Raw genomic sequence first — 13,606 nt, 5'->3', positions numbered from 1 at the left:
ATGGGCCACAGGTTGCCCATCACTGTGTTACTACCACTATACAAGGCACTGGTGAGACCTCATCTGGAATACTGCGTGCAGTTCTGGTCTCCCATGTTTAAGAAAGATTAATTCAAACTGGAACAGGTGCAGAGAGATCACCTCGGATCATCAGAGGAATGGAAAACTTACCTTACGAGAGGAGACTCAAGGAGCCTGGCGGCTTGTTTAGCCTAATCAAATGAAGGCTGAGGGGAGATACGATTTTCTTCTCTATAAATACATCAGAGGGATAAATACCAGGGCTGGAGAGGAGTTATTTAAGTGCCAATGTTGACACAAGAACAAATGGATATAAACTGGTCATCAACTAGTTTATGCTTGATATTAGACAAAGGTTTCTGATCATTACAGGAGTGAAGTTCTGGAACAACTTCCAGGAGAGCAGAGGGGGCAAAGAAAACCAAGTTGTTTCAAGACTGATCTTGAAAAGTTTATGGAGGGAATGGTATGATGAGACTGCCTACTATGGCATGTGGCCCATCTGCGACTGCTAGTAGCAAAAATCCCCAATGGCTAGAGATGGGGCACTAGACTGGGAGGGCTCTGAGTTACTACAGAGAGTTCTTTCCCAGGTATCTGGCTGGTAGGTCTTGCCCACATGCTCAGGGTTCAACTGATCTCCATAGTTGGGGTCAGGAAAGAATTTTCCCCCAGGTCAGATAGGTAGAGACCCTGAGGGTTTTTCACCTTCCTGTGCAGCATGAGGCACAGGGCACTTACTGGTTTAAAGTAGAGTAAAATGGTGGAGTCTCTGTAACTCAAAGTCTTTAAATCACAATTTGAGGAATTCAGTAACTCAGCCAGAAGTTATAGGTCTATTACAGGTGTGGATGGGTGAGGTTCTGTGGCTTATAATGTGCAGGAGGGTCAGACTACATGATCATAATGTTCCCTTTTGCTGTTAAAGTCTATGACTCTATAATATTGGTGCAGAACATCCAACCACCAGGGGCAGAAGTATCCAAAGCTGGGACTACTATTTTGCGGGGGGACGAGAGGGAGGTATAAAAACGGGTCCAGGCCAGAACCTCCTGTCCCCCAGAACCGCGCAAGGGAGACCCTCCCACACACTCGGGAGGCAGTAGAACCTTCATGGTGCCTCCCCTCTCACGTGCCATGTGGGCTGCAGAGAGGAGCCATCCAGCTGGTAGGGGCAGAGGCAGCCAAAGCAGGGACCTTCGGTCCTTTGGACATTCAGAGAACTTTCTACAGTTTTGACTAGGCTTACTCTAATCTGTGCTCATTGGCTGCTTCCTCAAACCTTCCCGCCCACCTCCCTCACAGTATCTTAATTTCAGCTTCAGTCTACACCCGCACCATTCCCCTCATCCCTTTTTCTTTCCCTTTAGTCTGTCCACCCCAAACCAACCTCTTCTCCCAAATAAACAAACAAACTGTGGAATAACATGCTGTTTGCTCCCATCACACTGTTCATTCTGCTTGTGTGTTCTACCCCTTCCCCAACCCTATTCCTGTCTTGTCTATTTAGAGTGCGAGCTCTTTGGGGAAGGGGCGATCTATTACTCTGTGTTTGTACAGTGCCTAGCACCCTGGAGCCTCTCTCTTGGTTGGCCCTAAGGTGCTATAGCAATAAGCTTAAAAAAAGAATTTAGTTCCTGCCACAGTAATCCTATTTTACTGGATATTTCACTGACTATAACCATAAGCACCAACAAAAGTATCCGACCACTGAGATATACAAGCAGCTGAGAAAGCTTATTTGACAGTGATGGGTTTCATACCACAACTTCACTATGATTCAGAACAGGGAGGGAAACTTTAAGGTAGTAGAGAGCGACACAAGCCATTAAAACCCTTTGGCAAGCCATATAGAAAAAATATTCAGACTGGGTCACAGAGGGGTGCAGTCTTTTAGTAAAGCTGCTGCTGCCATGTACTGCTCTGCCCCATCCCCCACACTTCTCCCATCTGCCCTAGCTCCAGTAGCCTGCTCTAGTTCCTTTGGCCCATTGGCTGATTGGGGGGAAACCAGTTCTACTAGACTAGCTACCACCCAGGGGAGGGCAGGGGAGAGGGGGGGGGAAGGGGGGGGAAGAAGTGGTGTGAGTGTGTGGATAGAGTGAGCTGGAGCCTATGTCAATGGCCAGGGGTGGTTCCCACGCACGTGGCATGTGGCAGCAGATTGGCAGCAGGCGGCGCACGACCCATGTGCCAGATCACAATGACATTCAGATTTGGTCCAGCTGCCTGCCCCATGCCCACATGGGGAGGGCCAGGGAAGGGGAATTTAGGATTTATTTCCCTGCATTGGCCTGCAGGTGTAGAGGTGTGCCTTGACCTTCCCATGTGGGGAGGAGGGGGATTGGCCAAGTTCAGTGGGAACTGTGTGGGAACCAAGCAGCAGCAGCAAAAAGCAGGGGAGAGAGCCCCCCTCCCCTACATGTGACAGAGAGTGGGTGTGGCCATTGGTGGCGCTATATGCCAGCACATGGGCTCCTGCTTCTAGTCTCTGCAAGCGACCTCACTACAAGCAGTGTGCATGGTGCTCAGAATTGGGTGGGCCTGGGTGCTAACAGCCCACTCAGGCACACCTGTGGCTGTGCCCCTACTCAAACCCCACCCCCCACCCCCAATAATATTTTCACTGGCCACCTATGGGTGGGTCAATAAAATGATCTAGTGGGCTGGATGCAGCCCCCGGGACGCCAGTTAACCATCCTTGATTTTTAGAACAAAGGCATGACTTCCCCCCTATTATACACCCATTTGTCTCCACCTTCAGACTCCAGTGGTGAGATCACAAGTAAAACAGTGTGGGTGCCTCGACACAACAATTAAACACATGTGGCTGGCCTGACTGAGGCTTGGGCTACAGAGCTGTAAAATTGTGGTGTAGACATTCAGGCTTGGGATGGAGCCTGAGCTCTGGGGCTCTATGGGGTGCGGGGGAGGGTGAGAGAGAGGAGGGAGTGTCGCAAAGCCCAGACCCCAGCCTGAGTCCGAAGAGCTGCACTGCAATATTACAGCTCTGCAGCCAGAGCCCTGTGAGCCCGAGTCAGCTGACCCTGTTTAATTGCTGTGCAGACATACCCAGGAGGGCCCTGTTAGACTGAGTTGCTCATTTTCAGGAAAATCCTATAAGGCCTGAGCTCAGCTAAAGAAAACAGAAATATGGAGGAACAAACATCTTCTCTTCACAATAAAACAGTGGAGTTAGAGGTACTGAGAGAACAGCGTATATTGTTACTCTCTGGCAGTTACGCTGTATTGCCCTGCTTTGGGTGAACTGGTGGGCTTATGAAATTGAGATTGATGTAGTTTTCTGATTTTGAGGGAGAGGGAGGTGGTTTGTTGGTGGAGGAAGAAATGAAGGGTGGGAGCACTACTCTAGTCTAAAATGGGAAGTCTAGAGTGTCTCTCTTCTGCATTGGGAATTACACTCACAAACTGGAGCAGTAAAAGAGCCAATATCCCTTTCCTTTCAGTCACATGGTGAACATAGAGTGCACTGCGGTTAGACTTCCTTCACCAGGACCCCCCATAGCTGCAATATGCACTTCACAAACATGGCTATCCACAGGGGGTACAGAGAAATGAGATGGAGGAACAGTCTTTCAAGCAAGAGCTGGCAAGATCTGCAGCTGAATTTACAAACTGACAAATTCAAATAGCTTTCCTTTCCACTGTGCAATCACAGATACACTCAAAAAAGAACTAAACACAAATAGTGTTACTATTGCTCTGATTTACACAAATGTTTTTGTTCAGTACTGAACTAAGGCAAATAATGGTTTTAAAAAACAGTAATGTCAATTACTCTTCTTTCAAACTCAAGTTGTAGCTCTTGTTTTCATAGGCAAAATGCAGCCAAAGTTTTGAAAGGTCCATCAACTGAATCAAACTCAGACTGAATCATGCTAGATAGCACTGAGATAAATGCTTCTCTCCTTATTTCTTGTTCTTTAAGGTCAGATAAACTGTATCAGAAATCAATTATGAAGTGTCTATTGGATAATGCTCCCCTAAACGATATAAAAACTAAGGATATAGAGGAGACCATTTATGCAGTCCTTTGATAACTCTGAAACCATAAGCTGAAAGCAGAAAACTCACTTTGGAGTTAACTCTTAATAGCATCTGCTTCTTATCAAGTTTCTTTTATTTTAAAATTTTTACCATCAGGAGAGAGGAAGCAGTATCTACATAATCTCACACAAATACCTCAGATGGAGGTCACTGAAAAGTTCTATGGTACTTCGAACTAACTGGTTGGTGATTAGGGTAACATACATTACAGCTCACTGTTCAATGAGCAAAATTCCATCCTTAGATCCCTCCATGCGCATTGTGATAGACTCAGGCCAGTTGGGTACAGCAGAATAGCTGAAGGCAGATATACTGGCCACTGGATTAACAGTTTTCTGTTCCCTGACTGACCAGAGCAGGGGCTGCTCCAGGCTAATGAGAACACCTGACTCTAATTAACCTGTAAAGAGTCAGGTGAGGCCATTCAGTTAATGTGACCACCTGACTCTAATTAAGGCCCTGCTGTTACTATAAAAAGGGCTCACTCCAGTCAGACAAGGGGGCCAGGGGTGAAGAAGTGTGGCTGAAGGGCTGGTTACTGAAGACACCCTAAAACATTGTTAAAGGAGCCCTAAGGTAAGGGTGAAGAAGGGAGAAGCAGGAGAGCTGTGGGGAAGTGGCCCAGGGAAATGTAGCAACTCTGGCAGTGAAAGGTTGGCTGCCAACAACTGCTACCATTAGGGTCCCTGGGCTGGAACCCGGAGTAGAGGGCGGGCCCGGGTTCCCCCCAACCCACCACTACAGGAACAGCTCCTGGAAGGGGAAGTCAGGTCCCTGTCAGGACAGGAGGCTGAACAGAGACTGTGGGAGTTCTCTCACCAACCTCCTTGCAGCCTATGATGAAAAGGGCTCAGTAGACTGTAACCCTAGCCCTAGAGAGAGAAGGGCTACGTGGAGGGTCACAGTGAGCCACTGAGGCTAAGCATAAACCGCCTAGAAGCGCAGGACCCACAGGAGCAAGGTCAGAGCTCTGCCACAGCATCTTTGCAAGTCATGTATTTCACGATTCCATAAGAAAAACATGATTCTGTCCTGTTTAGAGTAGACCTGTTACTGGAGTAACATGGTGTATACACCTGGAATAGCAGAGCACCCAGAAATCATGTGCTTGACTTAAGTTGAATACCAAACCCTGAAAATCTGTGTATGCTATATCACAACAAACTGGGGGGTTAAAATATTTCAAGAAATAACTGCATATAAAGTGGTGCATTCAACAGGCAAAAGGAAGCTGTTGGATATATGCATTTTTCACAACTCTAACCTGAGGTTCACATACAAAATCCATAAATCCAGGATAATCACATTGATCTGTAACACTCGCTCAAAGACTTTTATGGCTTCATCCTGCAAGGTCCTGGGTACTCTGGCTGCAAACCAGCAAAGCACTTAAGTACACGCTTAAAGCTAATCTTGAGTGCTTTGCTGGATGAAGGCCAGGGTGCTCAGGACCTTGCGGGGAAAGTCCCCATAAATATAAGTTATTCTTTCTGTGCAAATCAGTTATTCTTTGACAATTTCATCCTTGCTATATTTCCCACTCTTGCTTTTCAGATTCTTTCTGACTCTCTCTTTAGCTTTTATTTTGGGACATTGTTTGCTTCTTTGTAGTCCTTTAAGTTCAACATTTTGATTATTCTTGTTTTTAATTTTGTGCAGCTCCCACATACATGGCAGTGGGTGTTATACACTATACAGGTCCATACTAGAATCTTTAGTCATGAATAATCCTTACTCATGCTCATAAAAATTCACAGGCTTGGGTCCCCCCAAAGCTATGAGTGCATTATTCAGAAACTGGTTTTATTAGTAGTAGTAGTAGATACATAAATATATATTCCTCTTCTTTGTGATATTTAATATTTCATTTAATAATTAATACAAATTTAACAGTAGCTATTAACATAAGTTTAAAATATTTTCTCTTATTGTTTCAGAACACCAGAGGCCAGGCAACTCAACAAAACGGAAACTGCTTACAAAACACAGGAAGAGGCTACTGTATTTTGTGATGATTAATTTGTCCATCAATGTAATTTCTAGTAATGAAATAGCTAGAACTAAAGCTCAGACACAATACAAGAAACAAAGACTTAGGTTGGGACCCAGATATTTGGTGAGCTATTGGCTGAACAATGACCAAAGGTTTCAACAGTTTTGCAAATAAGCTGGTACGGTCAGGTAGGCTGTACCATTAAGACTTTGACTGCTGTTACGCCGTACCGGAAAGACACATTCAGTATCCACTGAAAACCACAGAGCTCACTCTCCCCAGTGAAAGGACCCCAACACGAGACGCAGCTGTGTGGAAAGGCTGGGGGTGATGCTGCACCAGAGGAGCTGCTGGCGGCCCCATGTTCTCCTTCTTTCACCACTGCGGTTCCCGGGAGAGTGATGTGGTGTGGCGGATACTGACTTCTATCCGCGGATATCCGCATCCGCGGGTATAAATTTGTACCCGTGCAGGGCTCTACAAGTGACCCCCGCCCCCAGGCTCAAGTGCCCCTGCTGGCCCACGTGGGGAGAGGAAGGGGTGGGGCCAGAGCAGGAAAGCTAGAGCCCCTCCTCTTCCAGCCATGCTGCCTGGGACTCTGCCCGGTGCAGTGCAGCGGCTGCCTGGGTGTGCCAGGACACTCTCCTAGGCAGCTGCTGCGCTGCACTGGGCAGTATACAGGAATGGCTCCAGGGCCTGGCTGCCAGGAAGAGCAGACAAATGACAGGGAGAGACAGTGCAGCAGGAAGACAGAGCCCCCCACCCAGGTAATGGGGGATGGGGAGAGCACAGGCGCCCTGGGCTAGGGGCGGGAAGGAGTCACGTGCAAGGTCAGAGGAGGGTCACGTGGGGAGGTCACATGCTCCTTTAGCTGGTGGCCCCTTTGTGTCTCTCCCATGAGTCACCATACCGGTAAGAGTTAAAATCTATTTGTACCACTGGGTTTCACATTTGCAGATCTGTGCAGCCCTTCCACAGCCAGATCCCCAAAATAAATGAATGTTTCATGAAGGGTAACAATTAGTATTTTGTGCCTAGAGATAAGAGACATTTTTGTTGCATAATTTTCTTCAAAGGGGATGAATTTTGACCTGTGTAATCATGTCTCAAAATGAAGGGTTGAATCCTGCTTTTATTGCTGAAATTATAATATACACATGCCATATGTAGAAGAGACATCCATGTGATGAACTGCAGAGCCAGGAGATAAAATGAGTTCATCACATACTCTGAACCACTTGCATGCTGCCCAAGGTTTACTTCTATCATTTCAAACTCATGAGCATCTTCAAAGGGCCACTGTATTTTTGGATATCCTGACAAAGAACTTTCTTTTTCCTCCCAACCCAATTTACTCTCACCACAAGCAATATTCAGTCCAGCATTAGAGACAGGTTAATGTCTGATAAGGCTAGAAATAGATGTATGCCATTGGAAAGAGGCGATAACTCCATGTCCCAGTGGGACAGGGCTTGATTCTACTGCTGGAAGGTCCAGAGGTATATTTTAAGTCATAACATTTATGCATTGATGTGTTATTTTAAGTTATTAGTTTTTTCATTTAAAAAAATGTAATTACATATTTTTCTGCTGTCATGAGCTCTGTACTGCTGGACTCAGAAGGAGTCTAATTTTACAGACCTACATATAATATATATGGACACAAATACACACATAATTACAGGACAGAAATGAAAGGATGTTCCCTTTGTGAAATGTTTGCATTCCACTTCTGTTTATCAGTAATTTACTGCTCTACACTGAACTCATAAAAAAGCTGCTTTTAAATCTTTTAAGTAGTCTATGCTAGTGCCTATGGTTCAACTCGATCTACTAAAACCAAGCTAAAGGCATTACTCTACATCTGCAACAGGAAAAGGTCAAGTTTAGGATCAGACTGAGCTAGCACATGTAATCTAAGCACAAGTACATTGGGACCACTCTTCCTCCTCAAGACAAGGCCTCCGAGGGTCACTTTTACATTGAACCCTAATTCCAAATTTGACCTAGCTTCAGATGAATACAGAAGTTTTTCACAGCCCTAATTTCAATGTCTAATACATATGCATTCCTCATTAAATCTGTTCAACAAGCAACTGGAGAACAAAAACAATTGTTCTTACACAAGATTATTAATCAAAAACCTCAAAAGAACCGGAATACTTGTAACTTTGGCTGATTTGAATCTCTGTTTCTAAGAGATAAAAGAGTGACAGTGATTGTTTGGAGTCTTTTGTTCTGGTTTCACATGACAATGATTTGACCCAGACTGCAAAAGATAAATCCAGCCAAGTTCCTATAGGAAGATGAGCAAATGAAAAATTGTGCCTTTCACCATGGGTATATTTAATGTAATTACTCACCTGAAAGCAGGATTAAATCAATACCTTGTGGTTGGAAACACTTATACACTGTGGAACCACTTACACCAGACGGTGGAAAGATTCAGTGAAATAAGCAATTAAAAATATAACAGAGGGAACACCAAGGAAAATTAAAGAGGAAATAATTAAACTCAAAAGATGACTTGGAAATGTAAATTCAGTGGCAAATACACAAAAGACCCCGGGGAAAATACTTTGATATGTTAAAATACAGGTACAGTGGCTAGTAAAAAGCTTGAACAAATTCACAGAAGGAGCAAGAGTCTGCACTAACCAAAACAGAGGCTAATGGCCAAGTTTAGAGTTGAGGTTTAGGGTAAACTAGGCCCCAGTAAGCTGCTAACTTGCAGAAGACTTTTGAAGAATTAAAGGCCAATTTGGCAACATGTGAATCTGAGCCCATCAAGCCCTGTTGGAAATTATTTAAGGTTAACCAGTCTTGACAGCCGCATAATTAAAATCTCCTACCTCTCCCTCTTTAACCCAGCATGATATCCTTTGGAGTTGTCCTTTACTTTCAAGCAGTAACAGTCCGTTAATTTCTGGTGGTCTAAACCTCTTGCCAAGTGGAATTTCTTGCACGTATCCATAACATTCTCTCTTTCTATATTTTTTCTACATATCTTAGTGGACCATAATTCATCGTGGTATTTTGATAGCTCATAGACTGATTTTTTTAAAAGTTAGTTGGTAGGTTAGTATGTGTCTCCCTGATATATTATGGAAAACATTTTGCTTGTGATTTAAAAGCAATAAGATAAATGATGCATTTTCAAGAAAATGGAGGAAATCAAAATTATACCATAGGAAATTTGGACATCTTAGACTTTGATGACGTTACTCTGAATTTGCCTCAGTGTAAATGAAACTAGGATCATGTAAAATCTTTCAAAAATTGGGAGAAATAAAATTTATTGTAAAAAGCCTTCAAGTACTTAACTCTGTTGTAACAATTCTAGATGGAAGCAGCAGCGATGGGATGGAAATAGATCTGGCCATTAAAAATAACACAACAAACAATCCACTTAGAAAGAGTGAGGGAGGAAATTTTTCTTGCTTTTGGTAAATTCTAGCTATAAATGTTAAAACAGATCCGACTAGGACAAATGTTTAAAATTCAGACACAATGACATACACAGTCACAACCATTATTTCCTCTACCCTTTATATGCAGGGATAGTAATTATATCTGCATTTTGAAATTAAGACCTTTCTTACAAACCTTTCAGATTTGGTCTCCTGAGGTGGTGACAGAGTTGTCCCATAACGAGAAATGGGTGTGGTAGGTGCACTGAGTCCAGAATAAGGTCTTGTAGAGGAATAAGAGTTGTTGCCATAGCTACTGTTTCTGAAGTTACCAGAAGAATAGGAGGCAGGCGGAGAAAGGGAGAGACAAAGAGAAAGGAAGAAAATAATCAGCAAGCAGACATGTGGCAGCAAATCCTCTTTACTCCTAAGGGGGATCAAAGGATGTTGTACCCCAGAACTCCATGAACTTCCAGCCACATCCCCACCTTTGAAAAAAAGTAGCATGTCATCTCATTTTAATATAACCCATAACAAAGACACGTTTAATATTGTATGTTTTAAACTACTGGTATGGAGATTAAAAGAAGGATTACAATGTTCCTTTAAAGTGACAGCTGTTCACTGGAATACCTAACTGACTGTTCACTTACTCAGAAATTTATTAGCTGGTTTGGGAGCTGATAATCAACCACCAGGAAAGAAATCGAAAAGATCAATGTCAGCAGTATTCATTCCAAGTGAAATAAAGGAAAACACCAGTATTCCCCAGGCATTGTCAGAACATGGACTCAAATGATTGGCTAATGTTTCTGCTGTAAATGAAAAGCATCCAAATTCTTTTCAATTAAAACATGAAGTATTTTCTTTCCCCACCCCTTCTTCCCCAACCTAAGTCATAGCTTATGTGCCATTTCTTATGATGTCTGTAAAAAATCATAGCCACGGTTAAAAAAGACGTGTCTCTGGAAGCACAGCTTTAGGAATTTCTACCATCCATTCACTCCATTAAAAAAAATGTTTGACTTCAATGTTAGCTTGTTGATCAAAGAGAAATTGTTTCCAGGGCTCTTGGAATGGTCACCTCCCCAGAGCCCTTAGTATCAATGTTTTCATCCTGGCTTTTCTACTGAGCAGAAAAGGCAGCTGCACAGCTTTCATGTGTCTTTTAACCGCTCCACCATCATATGTAACTGACATGTCATGGGTGCTGGCTTTGGAAAAGTTTTAACCTTTCTTTCTACTTTTTGGAAGAGATGCACCTTTTCCATTGGGACTGTATGCCAGATGGTGGTTAAATTATTCCAGGAAGCCAACCCACCCAAATGACAAAATTTCAAGAAAGAAAAGCATAGTGTCATTTTCTTCTTAACAGCTCATTAGATTAAATATACTCCATTTATTTTATCACTCCTCTTCCCCCTCAAAATGCTAGTATTGCATAATTTCACTTCATTCAGGCATGTTACTTGAAAACCTAGGTGTCTTTTTCAGCTCAGATTAACTCTTATCATTTTGCTTATGGAAAACTGCTTTATACAAATGTCCAAACTTCATTCTTTGGGTTACAACCTGAAGTACTGATTGCCATGGGCTAGACGGATACAGTTAGAGTAAACTTAAGCTAGGAATTTTATGGGAGGGACCTTGCTATGAACAGAATGTATCACATTTCCTCTCCATATCCCCATATCCATACCCATCGTGCATGTCTTAAAGCACTCCCAAACACCTATTTGTAAGGCTTTGTGTACTACTCCAAATGGAGCAGGAATCCAAGGGAAAGAATTGAAATTCACCTTTCTAGGCAGGGAAAAGAAGAGTTTGGGAATTCAACCTCTGTCACAGCATCTTGGCAGGAGAATAGAATGGGAAATGAAAATAGTACTCTGAGGGGTTGTGTGTCTGTATGGCATAGGGCCTCTTTGGTCACATAGGCCTAAAGTTGCCACTGATCTTCACTCTGATACAGATTAAATTGGTGGCCATGAGCAAGTAACCACTTCTCTGCCTCGGTTTCTACCTCTAAGATATTGAGGTAACACTACTTACATCTCTCCCCTGGGATGTTGGGAAGCTTAAATGAGCCTGGTGAAAGGGAAGGGAAAATCCTTTGAAAAAGGAAAGTGCTCTTAATATTCCAAGTGTTGAGTGGTGGAATAGTATAACTCAGTTCCTTTTAGAGTGTTTGGGGGCTACAAAGCACACTAACTAATGGAGAGACTTTGGCATCTGTTGTCTGTCAGAAGCAAATGATGTCAGCTTGGATATGAAAGTGAAGATCATCCACTCCCTATCCCACTACAAAGATAAAAATCTGCATAACTTTCAGTAAGCATCTTATAATAAAGAGACGTAAGTAGGGGATAAGAATATGTAGTAATTTATCAGACTTAATGATTTTGAATAACAAAATAATCCAATAATCTAAATATTTTATTTGCTAAGACTTTTACTATATGCAAAATATTTACCAATTGCTTATTGAAAACATGTGCATTGAGGATTTACTACTATTCTCAGTAAGGGCAGTATAACCTCTAATCAGCTGTTAAACCTCAAAGAGTTGCAAATAATCAATTTTATAAACCTATAATACTGTAAGTGGCTTATTAAATCTCATTCCAGTGTGTAGCTGGAAGTTTTAAATTAAAGTATGGCTGTTTCCCTATTTTCACTCATATGATAGCTTTTTAGGATTAAACCTATTATACACCTCTTGTGACAAAGACAATTTGAAACTGCAGAAAAAAAAGTTATGGCTGTGTCTTTACTTAAGCATTGCAATGCAAGAGCATTGGAGGTGAAATCCTGGCCCCACCAAAATCAATGGGAGTTTTATCATTGATTTCAGCGGAACCAGGATTTCGCCCTAAAATTTCTAGGGCCTGATGTTGATCTCACACAAGTTTTACATCAGTATAATGCCAATGATTTCCTTGAAATTACTTCTGAAAATTATACCACACAAATGAAAGCAAAATTGATGCCCACAAGCCTTGTCCCCAAAAGATGCTTTTATCATGTTTTTTTGTTTTCTTTTTTTTTACTGTCACTTAGAAGAGGTCAGTTATTCACTATCTTGAAGAGAACCGGATGAAATAAGAGTATCAAAGACCAAGGAGGGAGAATCAATTGTTAAAATATAGACTTACATGACTAAAACTAATACAGTATGTTCTAGAAACAAATGCAACACAGAGAGTATGTAAACAGTACAATAAAACTCTGGAAGATGTTCTTAATTTGTCTAAAAATTAATGCCAGCTGTATAAAATCTACCTGTTTTCCCTGATAACCTCTGCTTCCTTTTCTGTAACAGTTGCTGGAGACTCTTCAAAGTCATAGGAGAAAAGGTGAAAAGGGCTATGTGGTACATAAGGCAATTTCTCTACAGTTGGAGATGCCTTTGGAGTAATAGATGCTGATGAATTTTGGGAGGAGTTAAATGAGACTGATGCAGGAGAGGATGGTGATGAACAAACAGAATAATGGAGTGAGACAGATGAATCAGGCACAGAAGATGAGCTGCTGGATGGACTCTTGGCTTTAGAGCATGAGGGAGGCCTCTCGGCTTGAGAAACTGCACTTGAGACGGCTGAAGAATCAGAACTCTGATTCTCATTCTGCAGCTTTTCATTTGCAACCTGGTTTACGTCTGGGACCTCACTGCAAGGGAGGGTGAGGTGAGGAGGGAAAGAAAGACAAGGCACAGCAGGATAAGGAAAAAGGGGATCAAAGATCACATAGTTAGGGGGGAAAAAGTCCAGCAGAGTGAAACAAAAACAACAACTTCCCAAATGTAGCCAATTGCCATCACTTTAAAAAAGCTAGGAAGCTCAAAGCTTTGTGTCCTAGAGGGATTCTTCTTAGTGTTGGAAAAAAATGAGGAATGTTCAGATTTGGTTTAGAGGAAGGGAAGGGATTGAACCCAGGGAAATTTAGAACCTGGAATCTAGTTTTCATGAGTCTTTTCCACTACAGTTCTCTATACTATCCTCAAGTGGCCAATTAAGCCCAAAAGCAGTCTTACCATACTGGATGATCTGGCCCAAAGAACAGATAATTTATGATGTATGCCCAAATCTAACGACCTGATATCTCAGTACCACCC

General features: G+C 42.5%; 1 protein-coding gene across 12 annotated transcripts in view; it reads right to left on the bottom strand.

The window, feature by feature from the left end:
• Positions 1 to 13,606, bottom strand: part of FHOD3 (formin homology 2 domain containing 3) — a 634,103-nt gene that overhangs the window by 138,418 nt on the left and 482,079 nt on the right. For 5 of the 12 annotated variants that reach the window (XM_039524511.1, XM_039524510.1, XM_039524507.1 and 2 more), the window contains exons 12-13: positions 12,775 to 13,161; positions 9,689 to 9,814 (exon numbers count right to left, since the gene is read on the bottom strand). The exons of 2 other annotated variants lie outside the window; for them this stretch is intronic. In XM_039524511.1, coding sequence (XP_039380445.1) covers positions 9,689 to 9,814; positions 12,775 to 13,161 — 513 coding nt within the window. The remainder of the gene's footprint in view (positions 1 to 9,688; positions 9,815 to 12,774; positions 13,162 to 13,606) is intronic. 5 more of the 12 variants (XM_039524512.1, XM_039524513.1, XM_039524514.1 and 2 more) reach the window with 1 other exon arrangement.

Source organism: Mauremys reevesii, linkage group 2, assembly GCF_016161935.1.
Source record: "Mauremys reevesii isolate NIE-2019 linkage group 2, ASM1616193v1, whole genome shotgun sequence".
Lineage (NCBI taxonomy): Eukaryota > Metazoa > Chordata > Testudines > Geoemydidae > Mauremys > Mauremys reevesii.
The sequence above is the reverse complement of the archived record's forward strand: the minus strand, read 5'-3'. Positions and strand labels throughout refer to the sequence as shown.